The sequence below is a fragment of the Lampetra planeri genome, chromosome 41 (genome assembly GCF_965212315.1).
Source record: "Lampetra planeri chromosome 41, kcLamPlan1.2.h2, whole genome shotgun sequence".
NCBI lineage: Eukaryota > Metazoa > Chordata > Hyperoartia > Petromyzontiformes > Petromyzontidae > Lampetra > Lampetra planeri.
Genome location: NC_136147.1, coordinates 7078674 through 7097515, shown reverse-complemented (window position 1 = coordinate 7097515; position 18842 = coordinate 7078674). Strand labels below are relative to the sequence as shown.

Sequence of the window (18842 nt, the reverse complement as noted above, 5' to 3'; positions counted from 1 at the left end):
CAACACAGAATCAGAATCAGACTATGAATTTATACTGGAGGAATCCGATGAGCTGTGAAGCTCTTCTTTCACAGGTGTCCAGTAAGGGGCACGGGGTCAGAAAGTTACAACAGCAAACAGTACAAAAGCACAGGTGCAATGATAACGGTGATGGAATCGCGAGAAGCAGAGGCCAACGAGCAATGCGGACTTTCCCTGGCCGTGGCGAGGGAAGCCAGCGATGCCTCCATTCATGAATGCCGCCTTCACGTCCCTTTGCTTAACCCCGCGAAGGGGCTGATTTACGGAGATAGAACTAAAACAAAGCAACGACAAAAAAACGAATCCCATCGCACCCTCCCCGCCCCTTCGCTCCCAGCGTCCCTTGACCTTTGCTGGTGCCCAAGAAGATATTCGACCCCCGCTGGTGGGGGGGGGGGGTCACGCAGCCCAGTGGGTGGCCTGCACCACGCATCCATTCTCTCGTAACCCCTGAAAATGTATCCCAGGCGCCCGGCAGTCGCCGAGCCTGACATCGCGAGCGCCGCATTTAGTGGAGGCAAACACAACGCACCTCGTCACTCTCGTGCCGCGAGGGCGGCGAACGTCGGCCGGCACCGCGTAAATCACCGGGCTACACCGAGCTGCCCTCACTTGTCGGGGTTTTTTCCTTCTCGTTTCCCGCCGGGGGCGGCGCGGAGGCTTCTGCGCGAGTCACACGCCACCGCCACCGGGGTTCGGATTTCAGACGTGCCGCTGAAATGCCAATGCCACCGCCTTCCGTGGAAGCTGCCCAATACCGTGGAATCTCACGCATCCAAGTGATTTGCTTGGTGGTGCATTATTTTTTGTTCTTTGCTGCTGTTGCTGCTGCTGCTGCTGTTCAAGTAATGAAACGGAGTTTACGTTCTGGTCCGCGGTTCTTTCGTGTAGCGTCGCGAATGCTGCGCGCAGCTGTGCGTGGTGATTCGGGTTGCCACCTCTGACGTATAAAAATACTGGGAATTTTTCATGGGAACAAGAATATCTCAATACCAGAAGCGGGGGAAGCCACATGCAAATGCATTGTCTTGAGCGGTGTACTTTTACACAACTTACCAATGTAGAACTTTTTAACATCCAGAGGAGACTTAGAGATTTCCCATGACAAGCGACCTGAACGAGAAGGCATCCTGAGAAAACCAGGACAGGTGGTAACCCGATCTGTAATGCACGCCTGTAAGCCAGAATCTTGGAGGCAAGTGTTGGTGGATGGTGACCTCCCAAACCTGCTGGGGTGTGAGGTGGCCATGAGGTAGCAGCATGACAAGTGCGTTCATGAACCTATCTGTGCATAATTCTGCCATCCCAAAAAAGGTCCCATGATAGAGCTGCTCACTCCGAGCTATCAATGCTCTGATACGTGCATTGTTTTTGCACTGTTCACCATTTGCCGTTCTCTGGTCAGACTCGGCCATAAATAAGTATGTGTCTGGTGTCGGCCAATCAGTTTGAAAGATAATGCAATTATCAGAGCATGTTTGCTTGCATGTTCACCACAAGTACCGTGTGGTGTTAATGCAGACATGATTACTTGTTAAAGGATTATATTTGGTGTTTGAACATCTTAACACCATTTGATTTTAAGCTTTCGTGACTGCAGGGATTCATATTCTTGGTTATTTCGGTAAAGTCACGTAAAAGGGAAACAATAAAATAATAAAAATATAAAAAATAAAATTATCACGACGTTTCGACTGCAACACAAGCAATCGTCATCAGGTCTGAAAAACACAGCAAGAAAATTTGAAATAAGTGGCGTTTTTTCCTTAACGTGAAATAAGTGGCTGTTTTTTCTTCACATTAAGAAAAAACCGCCACTTATTTAAAATTTTCTTGCTGTGCTTTTCACACCTGATGATGATTGCTTGTGTTGAAGTCGAAACGTCGTGAGAATGTTATTGTTTTATATTTGTATTATTTTATTGTTTCCCTTCTACGTGACTTTACCGAAAGAACCAAGAATATCTTAACACCTGTTTTATAGCCAGAAAGGGTATAAAACCTATTCTTATTTTTCATACTCTGCCATCCCCTTGTATGTGTCGACTTTCTCCAAGTACTCTGGTTTCCTTTCGTGTGCAAAAAAAATACTTATTACAATGGAAAAGGACAATTGTTACAGAGCAGTACCCTGTATAAACTACATTATGACTCTTCCTTCAATATGCAAATGTTTTCTTGCCTATAAAGTGTGCAAGTTTGGCACGATTGATTTTATAGAAACATTTGTTTTAGAATGGAATGTGTAAAAACAATGGTTAACATTCCAGATACCCGTAGGCTGGACATGCTCCTATCCACGAGTCGTGTTTCCACAATCATTTCTCAGCATGACATGCAGCAACAGATGCACATTATAGGCTGAGTCAACCTAGGAAAGGCCCTCACTGGATAAGGAAGTAGCTGTTATGGATTTTAGTTGATTTAGAATCCTTGCATAATTACTCATCGTTCAACCTTGTCACAAACGCTTAGAAAAAAAGTTTATGTTTTAAAATATATATTTGTTCCTTCAAAGTTAGTTTATTTTGCGTGAGATCGTGGCAGTTAATGATGTCACTGTTTGAACTATAACCCTCCACCACCCAACAGAGCCCATAAAATCAAGCTGTCATATGAGCAAATGTGCAAATAGATTTGGTGTTTCAGCAAAACTAGAATGTTCAAACACAATGACAATTCTATACGTTTCTCGTGGAGATTACATCCAGCATCATATATTTATACATTTGAGTTTTCTTTACGTGGAATAATTATTATTATTTTTCCAACGATGCTCAACATTCAGTCCACTCAATTAACAACGTGTGAGTGCTGTAAAGTCGATGGAATCTGCAGTTCGGCACCTCATGTGTTCTGTCCATATTTCTCCTCCAGAGACAACCAAAGCCTTGACATTCAAGGGACAAGCTCGAGTGTCAGCATGAACTCAGGTAAGGACATTTGGGTAATGGGAGGAGGTTGAAGTGCATGTCCTCATCTATCCATGCATTAACATTAGAGCAAAATGAATAAATTACAGCCAACTCAGTACAGGTTGGTAAAGGGCTTGGTAGAGCAGGACTGGTCTGATATGACTCTATACTATTACTCTTTACTATGTTGTTTTTTTTTACCAGGTATAGCCCACCGAGCTATATTGCTCTTTTTCAGAAGCGTCCTGTCCATCACAAATGATAGCCCAATGAAGTGGCTTATGTGGAAATTTCTAGCAGTCAAATATTCTAAACGCAGGTTTCTAAACGTGGAGGGAAAAACCTGATGGCCCGGAGAGAAAATCCACACGACCGTGGGGAGCACAAACGTCAGGGTCGGGATTTAACCCACGACCTCCTGTATACCAGGCGAGGTAGCTGACATCTCGCCACCGTGGCGCCCTCGCCACTGATGATAGCCGTGATCGGGTTTCCGGGTTCGTAGCACCGTGCGTTAACCACTGTGTCCACTACTCCACCCATGCCAATGGGGCATTGCACGTGCCGCATTTCCATGGCCGCTGGCGATTGGGCTCTGGTGGCCTAGGGGCAACCCGGTTCTGGCCCACAGTCTCTGAGCCGTCCTCCTCACTCTCCGTAGACATGGGTGGAAGGTCAGGAAGCAATCCTTAAACACAAATATAGTTTTTCTGTTAACAATGACTACTCATTGATGTATTGATTCTGTGATCGGCCACAGTGTATATTTAACGATAACATTGGGTTGGATGGTGGAGCAGTGAAACCCATTACCTGAGTTTGATTGCAAACCATTATCATTTGTATTATTATTTTAAGAGTGTGGCGCGTGCGTGTGTTATTTATCTTGATTTGTGTTATTTATATTCTTTGGGTCTTTCGGCAAAGTCACGTAGATAGTTTTTTGTTTATTTTATTTTTATTAATATGAACCTATCTACGTGACTTTAGCGAAAGACCCAAAGAATATTAATCCCTGCAGTCACGAAAGCTTTAAGTAAAGATTTGCCTGTGTTATTGCACTTACTTTTGTAACTTTTTGACTCCTAAAAACTAAGATGTGTGCGCATTGATGAAGAGACACGTGTTGAGTTACATATAACATGTGTTAAGCATTGGTTATAACGATTTTTTTTTCTTTTTTTTCAACAGACAGAACCTTCAGCAGTAATGGATTACCCCAAAATGGTTCTCTCGGTGTAGGTGGGGGTAAGTTTCAAATGTTGTTTTCAAGCCATACGTCTCGTCATGATATCTGATTGTTTTATCGAAGTCTACACAGGTTGATCATCCAACACAGAGCTCTGCTTAAGCTCATAAACATTGAGAGGCTGTTTTACACAAACATACAAGTCCTGCTTCACCCAAGTTATTGATTTTCTGGTGTTTGCATTGCCAGTGTACTCTTCACCTTTTGGCGGCCTTTTGATCGATAGTGCTCGTGCGACAAAGCCATAAAAGGGTCTGTCTCTGGTGTAGGCCAGTCAGTTCAACGACAGGGCATACGTTATTAAAGCATATTTGTTTGTATTTCTGGACGACAAATGTGTGGTTAATGCAGACTTTACGGCTTACAAAAGGTGTTGTCTATTTGGTGCTTGAACATCTTACCACCTATGGTATTTATGCAAAATTCTGTACCTTCAGATTTAGATATGGGACAGAATCTTGTTCATGAATGTGCATGCAATGTTCTCTCGTTTGCAATAGTTTTTTTACAAAGCTGGTGTGATCACATACGAAGTTCAAAAGGGATCCTGAAAGTTGTGATTCATAATTCGTTTCATTTGGGTTAAATCACATACATATGTAAAAAAAAAAATGACTTTAATCCTCTACCACCCGACAGAGCCAATCAAATTAAGTTGCCACGTGGGCAAATATGCCAATTGATTTGGTTTATCAGCAAAACCACAGTGTTGAAAAGCAAGCAAGCAAGCAAACTTTAAAATGCTGTTTGATGGTTGGCTGGAGACTGCATCCGGCATCATGAGGTGTTAATAAATGCTCTGCTCTCTACATTGGCATGATCCTGCACGATGATCTGATACAAAAGAAAGTTATTATGCATCAAAATATTGTTCGTGAAAGCCTACGTATAAACATCGGCCAAAAGTTGTGTGTTCGTAACCACGTGCCCTCACGCAATTCAATTAACAACTAAACCGCGTGCGACTGACGACCAGAATAACAATTGGGTGTGATCGTGACGTGATTGCAATAGTTTTGTTGATGTTGCCACCTATGTCCATATAAGCTTGGACTCTTAAAAAACAAAATGGCGGCCCTCGTTTAGATCTAGCTCTTCTATTGACACGTGTGCGAGTAACGGATATACACGCTGATGCTGCTGATGCTACCACCACCGCTAGCTTTCCTGCTCACACACTCACTCCATCTCTGGGAGAGCCCCCCCTCCCTTGTGGGGAGCCTGAGTGGTGGTCTTCTCCGTGAGATCACCACCGTGATTGCTGTTCCCCTGTCTGTTTCTGCTCACTCTTAATGCCTCCACTCTGGGGCCGTCTTGTTGCGGTTGCTCTGGTAACGGGCCTGTGTAGTCATGGCAACTGAATTCATGTTGCCGTGGTGATACTTGGATTGCCCTGCATGCTATGTGGCTCTTACGTCCGTTCAGAGGGAGTCATTTGGAGAAATCTGATTGAATTAAAATGTTATCCAAAAAAACAATAATCTTATAGTGAGGTAAAAACCCTTCAGTTTTATTGAAATTGTTATCCTCATTTCTCCAATGCCCATGAGGCCCCCGTTAAATTCCTGGGGCTTCATCAAGGCCAAAATGAGACATACTTCTTTTAGCTAATCTTCTGTAAAACCAATATGTAAACTAAAAAAAACATAGATTACACACAGTTGTAACTATGTTAAAAGATAACTAATATCGCCTACATTTTTTATAAGACCTCATGAAGATAGTGATAATGTAAGCACCCAGAAAACAAGGCCAAGAATAAACACACATTTTTAGGAGCGTTCTGATTCAGATGCTTGGCCAATTATAGTTTTATTTTGCCTCCTCAAATTGGATGCATGAGGCCCGAATGAGCATCTCCCGCCACAAGTAGTCTCCTACGTGGGCTGAGTTCCGAATGGAACACGGATTGTAATGGAGGCCCTTCTGTCTGATCTTCTGTGGCATTGTGGACGTAATTGGCCTTGTCCCTCAAGAGCGAGACAAACGCAAGTGGCCTTGCTCCCTCCTGCATGGCCCCCGTCCCCGTGTGTTTTCTGCTTGCAGAGGCGCCGGTCCGCACGCATCCCCGATCCGTGTCGGCTCTTACCATTAACGTCAAGCGAGTGCAAAGCACACCTGATATTCCGCAATGCACAGGTATACGCGCACAAAGGGCTCATCACCACTCTTTTATTCCCCTCTTTCCACTCGCACATCCAAGCCGTGTCTCCAGTTAAAAACCGCCCGTGCCGTGCTGGCCCGGTGCTGGCACGGCTCAGATGTGCAAGTGGAAAAAAGTTTTTTATCTTGTCCGGACTAATGCTGGTATGGTTCTGGCTGTCTTGCATTGCTGTCCAAAAATGTGATTGATCCCACTGTGTTTTCTTTTCGGTGCTCTTGTCATTGTTTTACATTTTTATTCCTTCGAATTTTTTTAAGACCCAACACACTCACACTCGCTCTATTGTTGAAGCACATTTTCTGCTCGTTTAAAGCTGTCAAATGCAATGAGCATACATGTGAACTGTGGTTGAATCGGGATGAATAAGGATAATTTGAGAAAACTCCCCCAGAATAAATGGCACATTCTTACCTTGTAGTAAGGTGAACATGTACCATCTCCTATTTAGGGGATCTTGTTAAAACACATTCTTAGTCCATAGAAGTGCTGTATGGTGTTGCAGATATCAACATGCAGTCAAGTAAGGTTTAATTGAATCTAAAGCATTCATACTATTAACGTACTTCCATTTGTTTTATACCATGAAATGGTGGGTTAGGTGATTTTGATGATACTGACAATGATGCATTTTTTTTCTCAGTAATATAATTTTTACTTCATCAAAATACACATGGATGAAATATTTAACATGTTTTACTGGTCATAATTGAGTTGGATTACTGTGCACTGTACGTATGTATACTTTTAATGTGACATTAATTTGTGTAATTGCCTGTTGCGCTTTGTGTGTGCAGAACGTGTGCGTTTAAAGAGAACCAAACTCAGTTGTGAATTTACGTTGATTGTTAGTGCATTATTTTGAGATACCCACAGGTCTGCATGTGCAACAATAACATACTAACAGTCCTTTTGCATGGTGACTGATCCTCACTGGGAGATCGAAAAACAAAAAAACACCCTAAATAATGAAATTAAAGTATCAGCGCTTTGTAGGCACTTGTAGGTCCATGCCTAGGCTGTGTGTTCTAGTCTCTACGCCCATGCATTGGATAAAAGAAAAAAAATACTTTAAAGTTGCAGTCACCAGGGACGTCATTATCAGAGGCACACCCAGGGGTGAGGCAAAGGGGCATTTACCCTTCCACCAAATAAAACTTATTAAATAAATGTTTGAGAATGCCACTGTATGCGATGGACCGTTTTTAGGGGGGTTTTAAATACATCTAAAATTGTAAATGATTAATAAATGTGGCTTGACATTGCTCTCATTCTAGTAACAATTACTATCGTTGATGTGCATTCGTGGTAGGAAGGCAGCAGGACAATTTTCCCCCTCCTAAAATGTTTCGCTGGGTGTGCCACCGGCCACGAGAACACGCCGGTGATGTCACTGTGACGTCAGTGCTGCACCGCAGCGACGTCACGAGAGCGTTCTAATGACGTTCACGACAATGATTTCAAAGGTTACTGTTAACACGTGTTAAACAGCGCAGTACGTATTTAGAGTTAAACTAATTATTTGGTGATGACGCGTTGGTAGTGGTGGTGCACAAGCACAACACCACGGAATGCATTCCTCAATAACACTGCCTGAGAAGAAATGAATATGTATCATAGGTGACATTGTAGAGCAATGGGTCATCCTGTCTAGAAGGTCAGAGCAACTTATTTTTCGGTGACCTCTTCGGTTAAATCGTCGTACATTTCTACAGAGAGACGCCGTGAAAATTTGAAGTAGATCGAGCCATAGAGAAATGTAATAGGGCAGAATTTTCCAAATGTAAATGTGGTCCACGATGGTGTTTCTGATATAGTCTCCCTCTGGGATCAGTCCACGATTGCATCCATCCACTAACCAAGCTTAGAAAGGCTTTTCATGATGCTTAAGCAAATGCTTAAATTCCACCCTTATTAACAACACCTGTTAATTTCAAAATGCAGTGTTTATTTGAATAACACATTGTGTGTGGGGTCAAATTTCGTTATGAAAAGTATGTTCAGGAATTCCTTTTTAAAAACATGATTTCAAGGAAAACCCAATAAAAAGAACCGTAATATGTTTTTACGGGCTCTTTGTCACCATTTAATAAAAAAAAAACATTTAACATTCTTTAAAAGAAAATTACGACAATACTGGACTAAAATTCCAGACAACAAAATTCAGGAAACACAAATTGTGGACAAATTATTCCACATTTGTGAAAAAAAATCCACATTTTGCGTAGCGTTTGCAATTTGCTGCGTGTATTTTTTTAAATATCGGCTTGAGCTTCAAAGCAGCAGAGGCGGCAAGTTGCTGTCAAATTTTCAACAGCACAGTCGCAATCGGTTTGCGTCGTGTTGAAGCACCGCATGAGGACACGCCGTGAGCCTGTCTCAGGAGCAGCCCCCGCCGTATCGCGATCTTCGTCGTAATTAACTGTTTATAGTGCTCCGTCCGTGCAGTATGTAACCATTGGGACCTGCAGTCTGAGGCCTTAATTTCTTGTAGTCTTTGCATCTGATTAGTGAGCTATAGGCTCTGCATAAACCTAACTTCATTGCTCATCCAATCATAATATTTTGATTTTCCATTTGCTCTTCAAACGGTCTTTCCTCCAAAAAGAAAATCACACTCAAAGGGATGTATAATAGAAATCTGCAGAAGCCCTGCCCTGCTTGAATAAATTCAGAGCACCAAAAATATATTCTCATTGAAACTATTGGTGAATTTTAATAAGAATCTCCTAACAAAATATAAAATATAATCAGAAATTATGTTTTTTTTACTCACAATGGTATATTTGTGAAAGTAATTGATGCATACCTGTCAACCCCTTATCAGTGCCTACCCTATTACAGACTAACTCAGACCTTATTGGTCACCCCGTGCCCTTATAAATATCAACGTGCATCCTACAAAGCTCCATTGAAACGGCTGTACGCCGTATGGACCTGAAAACTACATTTTTCTGGACAAGAATACGAGTAAACCGTATGGGTTGACAGGTGTGTTTATGGCTTCTGTGGATTTCTGGTGACTTCTTTTCTGATTATCCACATGACTAAGCACAAAGGGTTCTGGGTCTTAGCTCTTGAAAATTATTCATTTTCTTCTTTAAATTCTTAACAAATCAAAAATCTTTCATTTCACCCAAAAAACAATGCCATCATCCTGATTTTGCATTCAACCAAATTATATTTTTCACTTTTTTCTGCTCTTATTTATTTTATGACCGAACAGTTGGGTGTCTCAATATTCAAACTCTGATGTGTACAGGTCTCGACTTGTACAACAAAATTAAAACCCCCATTTGCAAACACATTAAAACAAAGAGAGCAAATATATCATTAGTTATTTCTGCATATTCAGCCAATGACCATTTCACCCAAGGTTGAGCCTCGTCTCATTTAGATGTCGTAAGCTAAGTATGGTTGAGAATTGGTGACTATCATGCATTATAAGCAGAATTGCAATGTGCATTGTGTGCAGTAGAATGCAATGCAGCAACATCCATTGCTGTTCTGTAATTCTGCCCAAAGGGTTGTAAAAAGAACCCCTCACTGTCTGCAGAGTGTGGGGGAGAGTCTCACCAAGAATTTGGTTCATTACAGCTCTAATGGTTAGTTGTAAGAGTTCATACTTTCAAAATGTGTAGGGTTTAACTTTGTTTAAGTGTCTATTTATTCCCGAGATTTTGGCTCTAAGATAAAGAAATAAATGAATCAATAATATAAATTTTTTAATTAATATGTCCATTTCGTATCGATGTCAGCAAATTTACGAAGCACACACCTATTAGTTCTGCCCCGTTAGAAATTTGTCAGCAGTGACTCGGTGTCTTTTAAAAATAACTTCGCTTTCTGTAAGTGACAGAAGTTATCGAAAATGAGAGCTCAGTATGAGAGCTTAGTGTAAGTTACAAAAAACATAAACTGTGATGAGATCACATTCATTACATTCTTTGTAAGTGTTCATCTAAAAGTATATTAGTGCTATTACTGTAGGCCCCTTTAAATATAGATTGTTGATCCTATGGGTAGCCTGGTCCCTTCCATGATAATGTGAAATGTACACCACTGGCAAGTGGCTTGTGAAGATAATAACTGGCTCATTGTCTATTTTGAGTAGTACGTAGAAAGACGCTTCACCGTTCATTTCAAGCGTGTGTACCGTTTGAAATGCGGCGCAAGCTAAATGTGTTTGCCAATGGGACTGCTAAGGAGCCCCAAATTTAGCCGTTTGCACGCAGAGTGAGTGGACCTGCGCTTGACCTGTCCTCTGTTGGGAACCGCTTGTTCCGCACTCACCACGACGTGGCCTTGGGTTCCGCACAGAGGGTGGCGCGGTCAAGGTGATCAGTGGGAAGGGGTCAGTGACCCTGAGACCCTCTTCGTATGGGGGTCAGCAGGGTCGCCGCAGCAAGACTGACAGCTGGGAAACTTGGACTGACTCGAACCTCACAAGTAGGTCCGAGGCTCGATTGGCGGATAATGTTTTGTCTTCAGAAGGCAGACTCAAAAACCTCCAGGCATTGCTTTAAAACACAAACGGTCGTGGATACGCGAGCGTTAAGCTCACGGCACGGTCTCAAGGCGAGCGCGCTCTGTTAGAGTTGCGTTCCTAGGCGATGAGCGAACATATCTTTTTTTTGCAAGGGCTAAAATAGTTATTTTGCTGTACGTGAAATTACATTTTTTTACGAGAATATATTTCGAAAATGAATGTGCAGAGACAAGAGAGCCGCCAAGGCTGACGCGAGCAGAGGAACTGCTAGATTGACGCACGCACAAGCTCCACGTCAATTTCGCCAGTCCTCCATGCACTCTGCGGGTGGTGGCCTTGCACGGTCTCACCAAGTCCGGCTTCAGGGGGCTTCACCGTGGAGGCTGCGCGTGAACGCGAGAGCTGGTTAACGGGATCGAGGGCGCCCAGCCCCACTAGCCCCAGATGCCCTCGTCCTATTGGCCGCACTCACAGTTGTTTGATGGCAAATATCTTGAGCTTGGCATAAGAACAAACGCTTACTAAGCCACTTATCAGTGTTTTTTTTATTAATAAAATGACTAAAAATCACGTCGCCGTCTGTCACACTTGATATGATAATAAATTCGAACTGTGATACCCGGAATGTGAAATTACAATGTAGCGTCGCTATTTGATGTATGTGCAAGTACAGAACAAATAAGCAGGGCAAAACCATATGTCACTTCAACTGAAAACATGATTATTCTTTATGCTATCTCGGTTTTTGCCAAGTTGTATTAACTCCTGTTTAGATAAAAAAAAATTTATATACCAAAAAAGTTAAAATATGCTAGAAAATTGCACAGAACATTGCAGGAATCAATTGTTTGCCAAATAATTAGATGACGAAAATTGCAAAACACACGTGGATATATATTTTACTGTCGTATTCTGTATTCTAGAGGCTCAGGTTACTTCTTTCGTGGCAGCCCAGAGTATGACATTGGTCCGGTTATGGTGCCGATACAAATTTTGTGTCAGATTTGCATCTTTTTTGCAAATGCGCAATAATTATTTTCTTACATCAGCAACGCCTTTTCACCCATCGTACGGGAAAGTATTGCGTAAAACTGGTCAAAGATGCCTGTCACATAGCAGAGTCCTCGTGTATTTATTTTCCAGCCCAATATGCCGGAGCTACGTTAAGCCTACCTCTCGTTATGCAAGGCAACAACGAAGCCACATTTGCGGGCTTTGAAATAAAATAACTTTCTTCTTTCAAATTAAGCTGATGATGCGTCGACCGACCACATAGTAACAAAGGTCACCTAATGAAGGCTTTTGCAATCGTTATGTTAAAAGAAGGTGCAGTTAAATAAAAAAAAACTTACCTTTGTAGACTCTTTGAAACACAGTGGTTATATGCATTTCAAACAAATATATATTGTTAGGTGGTGGTTGGGGGGGTCGTGCAGTGATTCACACAGAGCACTATGAACCCGGCCGCCCGAGTTTAATTCCTGGTCATGGCTAACATTGGTGGTGAATTATATCTGAACTAACCCTTGGCCCCCCCCCGCGTCTCACCAACCTGCACAGAGCAATTGAGTGAAGTATGGGTCAGCAAACAACCCCCATGATCAACATAGTGACAAAAAGCTTAAATGTATTCATAATGCTATGACCGTACTATTGTGTAGTTAGGTTTTAATGTTAAACTTGGCAGATGGTGTGAGTTGAGACTTCCCCCAAATGATGATCTAATACACATTGGTGATCAAACAGCTGAAACCTCACTCGGGATAATGAGCTTCAAATACACTGTTTTCTAAAGTAGGTCATTGTTGTGCAGCACATATGAGTATCAATTGCAGCGGTATCGTTAAATGTTAATGATTCACAGGCATTGTATATTCGACAATTTATTTATGATCATTTGAAAATGATTGCTATGACGTGTTAAGAATTTGTATTTTTGGTGAGGGGTGTAGGGTAATATCCTTTTATTTTGTATAAAATGAAAGTTACTGCTTTTAAAATGTGATGTTCAAAATGTAGTGGAGACTTAAACATTGATGGTCGTGATGTGTCGTTTTAGTATTGCAGTTAAGAATAAGTATTTCCTTTTTTCTCTAATTTCTTCCCGTTATAGGTCCTGATCACCAATCAAGTGAATCAGGTAAAACATAATCCGGTTGAATTAACATCTAATAAAATTTTTATCTTGACACGACTTGTGGTTTATGCATGTATTCCATATGCATTTTATAATGGATAAATGACCCTCTAGCCAAGTAGCGAACGTGGTTACCTTGAGAGTCTGTTTGATTCTCCATTGTGTTTGCATTACTCCTCGAGTCCTTGAAATTAATCCTGGAAAGCAATTGTGCAAACTCACAGTCTGATAATTTACGGGAAGGCAAACGGTTCCCGTGATGTTGCCATTGCTGTTAGGATCTTTGCCGCGATGCCCTACTGCTGCTTCCAAGTTGCACGTGGTGCGTGGCGATGGTGACCATGATCAGCGGTGCACCGAGAAAATTATATTCGGAGGGGGAAGATTAATTTCTGTTGAGGCCCATTGAGATAAGAAGCTTTTTTTCAATGGTGGCTAGGCCACAGAGGCAGGCAAGTTACACTGGAAAGAGGTTTTAATGGGATCATAATGATCTGCCCAAACATGACCATACATGGCCAGACCATTACATGGCCTCACCCGAACACCAATGATGAATCGTAATAACGGCTGCGAAAACCTTCGCGTCAAGCTAAGGGTCCGATCTTTGTCTTGTGTCCTCCCCGACGACCTACAGACCGCTGGGGGTCCGGTCCCGTGTCCCCTGCTCCATTCGGAGCAGCCAACGGGGACGGGGGAAACTCCTCGCTGGCGGCCAAAGGCTTCCGCAGCGTGCGGCCCAACCTCACAGCCGCCGAGAAGAAACAGGTGAAGATGCACGCACATGGGGGCGGGGGGGCACCTGTACGTGCACACAGTTGCTCGGCGCACTCATACCTCTTGCTCGCTGTAAGATCCTCAACAGAAGACACCGTTGAAGTTCAGCTAGGCCCTGGTTATGGCACTGCATGTCCGCATGTGTGGTGGTGTTTTGGAAGCAGAGGTGTAAATAACCAAATAACCGTGGTGGTGCCACCAGTTGAAATTGTTTAGCGCGTGGAGGCGCAGGGATATCGGCACAATGTGAGCCGCAGTGCGCAGCGTTGCTAAGCTGTCTCTCCACGCAGTCGCACTCGGCTGACATAGCTTCAGGTTTTTGTTTTTTAGGCGCGATAATGTTGAGCAATGTCCAATAATTCAGCATCATGCATAACACTCCACCGTGTTTTTTGACGTGCCATCGATGAACATACTGTCAGGTAAACATGTGATCGTTTGTCCTATCGCCACAATTTGAAGTCATGAATCGGTTCAAGAATCTGTATATTTTAAATCCAATTTTTACCATTTCATTTGTATTGTTTCTCATTTTCATATGTATTATTTTCGAAGTTTCGCTCCGTTACCTTAACTGTAACATTAGAATATAGTTTGCATTAATTTAGTATACATCATAAATCAATGCATGTATTGTGAGATTCATAATTCATTTGAAACGGATGAATCGATGCATTGCTACGTGCCTGCGGGAGTGTGAAATAAGTTGTAAGCTTGACCATTTGAATTCTGATGAATGAAACGTGCTCAACATTCGGTGAGCTCGCACTGATGAGAAGCTGATCCTTAACCATGAAGAAAGGAAGAATAACATTTGGAAAGTTTATTTGAAATCGGGAAACTCGAAGGCTGGCCCTGAGCTTCTTCTTGATCTTCTTGATCTGATCTTTTCAACTTCTCTATTCTCTTCGCCTCTGTGATTCTTCACTGGTTCACGTGGAGAGGTGTAGAAGGTTGCTATAACATTGAAATATTAAAGTTGATAACTAATTCTAAATTGAATACTCACTTCTTTAGAACAACTTTTTGTCTTTTAGTTTGTTGTCTGATTAGCACGGTTGGCTATGTACGGTGCAAAAGAAGTTAACATATATCATACATTTAAATTGTAAAATTATAGATAATGGGATATTTTTTAAATAAGTTACTAAATTAGAATAACACAAACTTTACAGGATTCTGTAGGAATGTCTAATTCCTGTAGGAGTCTTAAGGATTGTTTGTAAATCATACAGGACCGTTTATTTTGCCTCATATAGATTGTGGTCATTCAACTGCCATTTGTCAGGTGACACACACACACGTTTGAGACGTGTGTGTGTGTGTGTCACCTTACATTTTTATTTTAAGAACTTTTTGTTACAACCGCCCCCTTTCATCCAGGTGGACCGCTGACCTTTGACCTCTTGTTTTCACGCGTGCCGTGCACTAACCCAGCTTCCCGCTGCTCCCCCCAAAGAGGAGAGCTTTGCATGGAACCCTCCAACTAAATCCTCCTACTCCGTGCTTGCGTCCATTCCCATCATGAAGTTTGTGAGCATCACCGCCGATGCCGGTTCTAACCCCCCGCGATGGCCTGCCAATGCGGCTCAGCCCTCGGCCACTTTGGATAGAGCGCATGCCCCCCTCACCGGCCAGCACTTCTCTAACTCCTCTTACGACACCATCACCACCGTGTCCACCACCGATAGGGTGTACCGCAGAACCACAACGTCGACGTCGGTCGAGGAATCCTTTCTCGCTAACAGCGCACCGCTTGCCACCGGGGACGCTGCTCGCAAATGCCCCACGCCTCCTCCGAGGACCTTCCGCGTTCCTTCCTCTCAGGCCGATGCCTTTGCCGCCAGCCATAGCGAACCCCCGCAGTCGCGTAGCAGGACCGAAGCGTCCCTTTCTACGGTGGGATCGGGCTCCGCCAGTTTGCCAAGCCTTCCTCAAGACGTGCCTAACCTTGCCGATGTCTTCCAATCTCAGAGCCGCTCCGGTGCGGCCACGGCCGGCGGTAAGCGTGCGCCGCTGGCGCCCTTCCGACCCGAGCCCGGCGTCGCTCCCGCACCCACTCAGTCGTTTGTTGAGATTGGAAACGCGGAGGTCACTCCCTCCGAGCGGAAGATTTCCTCGATCAAACTTGCCCCCGTCAAAACCACCGTCACCACCGTCACCACCAGCAGCAGCAGCAGCAGCGGGGGTGGCGGAGGCGGTGGTGGTGGCACCCCCGCCACGGCTGTGGACAAGGAGAAGGTAGTGGACGCCCTGACGGACGCGGCTAACCGCGTCGGCAAGGATTTAGTCGACCGGCAATTTGCTCCGCCAATGCAAGGATCTCGCCAGGGTGTGACCCCATCTCATCAGGTGACTAACATCACGACTCCCACCGTTGACGTGTCCACCTCCATGGAAACTAACTCCACAGGCTGCACGCTCTCGGGCCTCCACGTGGCTCGCGATACCTCGCTGCTGTCCAGCGTGAAGGTCGCCACTGGCAAGGTTGAGACGGCGGAGAAGACGACCTCCACGGTCCAAGGAGCCCGACGGAATGTGCCACTGCCGCCAGTGAGGGGGGTGGATAATTTAAAAGTCCCTCCGAGAAATGCGGTATTTTCAACTTTCGTAAATAATTTGTTACATTTTTTTGTTTGTTACCGCCTATGTTCAAGTGACCGTACTAATGATCGTGCAAAGCCACAGTACAGTGACGAGATAGTTGCTAAAGAGTCCTTCAAGCACTATTTTTGTAAATCACCATTTTGCAAAGACTACTTTATTAAAAAAAAATTTATTGCACAAGAGGCCATTGTGAAGCATGAGCGATAGGGGAAAGGGATACAGATATTACGTGGATGACAAGCCCGAGGCCAGGTTCCCACTGTGTAAGGGAAAACATTTTGCAAAGACTAACAATAAACAAGTCGGATAGCTCTCATTTGCATTTACTCATGACATTTATGTGCACCCATTAGTATTGCGTACACCACAATTATTAGATTTGTGTGTTGTGTGTGGTGGGGTAATGTGTGGGTAACTCCACCTCTGGCCAGCTTGGTAGAGTGGGGAGAAAAATAGGAGGTCCTTCTGGGAACATTGGTGCGAGTGAGCAAACCGTACATCTTTATGATTTTCACTTCACATAATTTAAACGACAGTTATGGCTTCACAAACTGGGCGGGTGGCGTTGCAAGATAATAGCCCAACGATCGCACCTCAGGTCTCAATTGAAATCCAGTTCTGTCTCTAGCAGAGAACATGCGGAGATCAAGAGCGCATTTGTGAAGCGCCAGCCGTCGACTTTTCATTTCACATCGAAACACCCGGAGGCCCCTTTCAGAGTACCTTTAATGGCACCGTCATTAACGGGTCACCTGCTGTTTGCCTTCCCTCCTTGGAGTGACACGCTCTCAGAGCGTTAAGGTTGCCGTGCCCTGGCGTGCTTGGACAATGCGGAGCAGCAAAAAATGTTGACTCCACCTGTTCCACCTGTATGGGGTAGAGCGTGGCCTTGTGGCCACCGCGTTCCAAGTTGACATCATTATTATTGGTTTAACACGTTGTAGGCTTTCGCGACCAATATCATCCATAATAGAGGGGTTTTTTTGGGTTAGATGGCGTAAATATATAAATGTGTCATTAAAACCCGCCACTACCCGACACAACCAACTAGTAAGTCAGTAAACAGAACATGCCAATTCATCATTAGTACAGCACTAACCGCTGTGTTGGAGAGCCAAGCCACAACATTTACAATCTGAGTACGACGTTTCGCCAGTAATTACAACTAGCTTCATCAGGCGACAGCCAGATTTGTGGAAAAGTCCACCTGTTTCGTTCCTTATGTAGAGGCGTAGATGTGGTGGCCACACTTCTGCGCTCTTACACAAAGTGGGGGGGGGATTATTGGTTGTAAGGCCGTGTGCTTACCACCAGAGGGCAGTTCCAACAAAATACTGTATAGTGTTATTATTTATTCTAAGCTTCCACGTTTATGCTCCCTGCATCCATCAGTCCACATTGACCAGTGTGGTGAAGTATGGTCAATTAACCCCTTACGACCTGCCAGGTGTTAGGGAGGCCCTCATCCAGCAGTGGGTGGACAGAGGGCTGCTGCACTCGCATGCACATCGATATCATTTAGCCAGTAAATGAATATACAATGGGATTAGACTGCATTGCGTAATGCTCACAAATGTGTGGCTGGATCCAGATGGGTTCGGATATAGAGGAGGGCTCAAGCCAATGCAAAGATAATTTTCTTGTGTCAGCACCGCCAGGAGAGTTCGTGCATATTGCTGCAATAATACTTGTGCATTTTTAACATTAACACAGACATGCTGCTGTTTTGCATTAACCCACAAGTTGATATTAATGATAGCATGCAAACTGGCAAGCTTATTATGTCAGTGGGTGCAAGCGTGACTAAATGTTGAACTATATCGTATACTTGAGTATGCATGTAATTAGTATATTTTTTTACTTGTCCTTTTTTTCAATTGACCTCAGTCCCAAGTGAAATTCTGGATCAGCTTTTGCGTCACTTTTTGCACGTAGCTACATGCAGGTCCCGTTTTGAGTGAATGCAGTACTCTGGAAAAATTGCATTGCAGACAAAAGTAATGGGCAATAATCGAGCATCAGGACTTCTATTGTGTAATCTCTGGTGCAAAGAAGACTTTGGCCAATTTCAATTCCCCCACTGCAGTAAACATATCTTGACCCACAAGTCAAACAAGAATATACACGTGTCAATAGGTAAACATGACGGTCACAGGATATGCCCATCGGATAGGTCCTTGGGAACTTTGGAATGGCGGTGACATTCAATAATCGTGTGCCTTTTATTGCAATAAGCCTTCAATATCTTACAGACATCCTGTGCTTAACATCCGATATGTGTGTGCAGTCACATAAAGACGCGACGATGATGTAGCTCGGTGTTTTCCATCACAGTCATTTCCACGTTCGGCTCAGCCACCGCAACTGCTGGTGACATTGGCAAATCGAATTGACCGGTTCAATTATTTTTTGCCACATAGGGACTACTCTATTTACCTATTTACGAACCAGTTAGGTTCCAGAGGTCTGTTCATAGGTCGATTCGT

General features: G+C 43.6%; 1 protein-coding gene across 5 annotated transcripts in view; it reads left to right on the top strand.

Annotated features, from left to right (window-relative positions):
• The window catches only part of LOC144732147 (sorbin and SH3 domain-containing protein 1-like), a 94479-nt gene that overhangs the window by 7385 nt on the left and 68252 nt on the right, over window positions 1–18842 (top strand). For 3 of the 5 annotated variants that reach the window (XM_078613467.1, XM_078613470.1, XM_078613468.1), the window contains exons 2-8: window positions 2899–2954; window positions 4128–4184; window positions 6232–6324; window positions 10667–10795; window positions 12949–12975; window positions 13610–13740; window positions 15724–16101. In XM_078613467.1, coding sequence (XP_078469593.1) covers window positions 2899–2954; window positions 4128–4184; window positions 6232–6324; window positions 10667–10795; window positions 12949–12975; window positions 13610–13740; window positions 15724–16101 — 871 coding nt within the window. The remainder of the gene's footprint in view (window positions 1–2898; window positions 2955–4127; window positions 4185–6231; window positions 6325–10666; window positions 10796–12948; window positions 12976–13609; window positions 13741–15723; window positions 16102–18842) is intronic. The other 2 variants (XM_078613471.1, XM_078613472.1) reach the window with 2 other exon arrangements.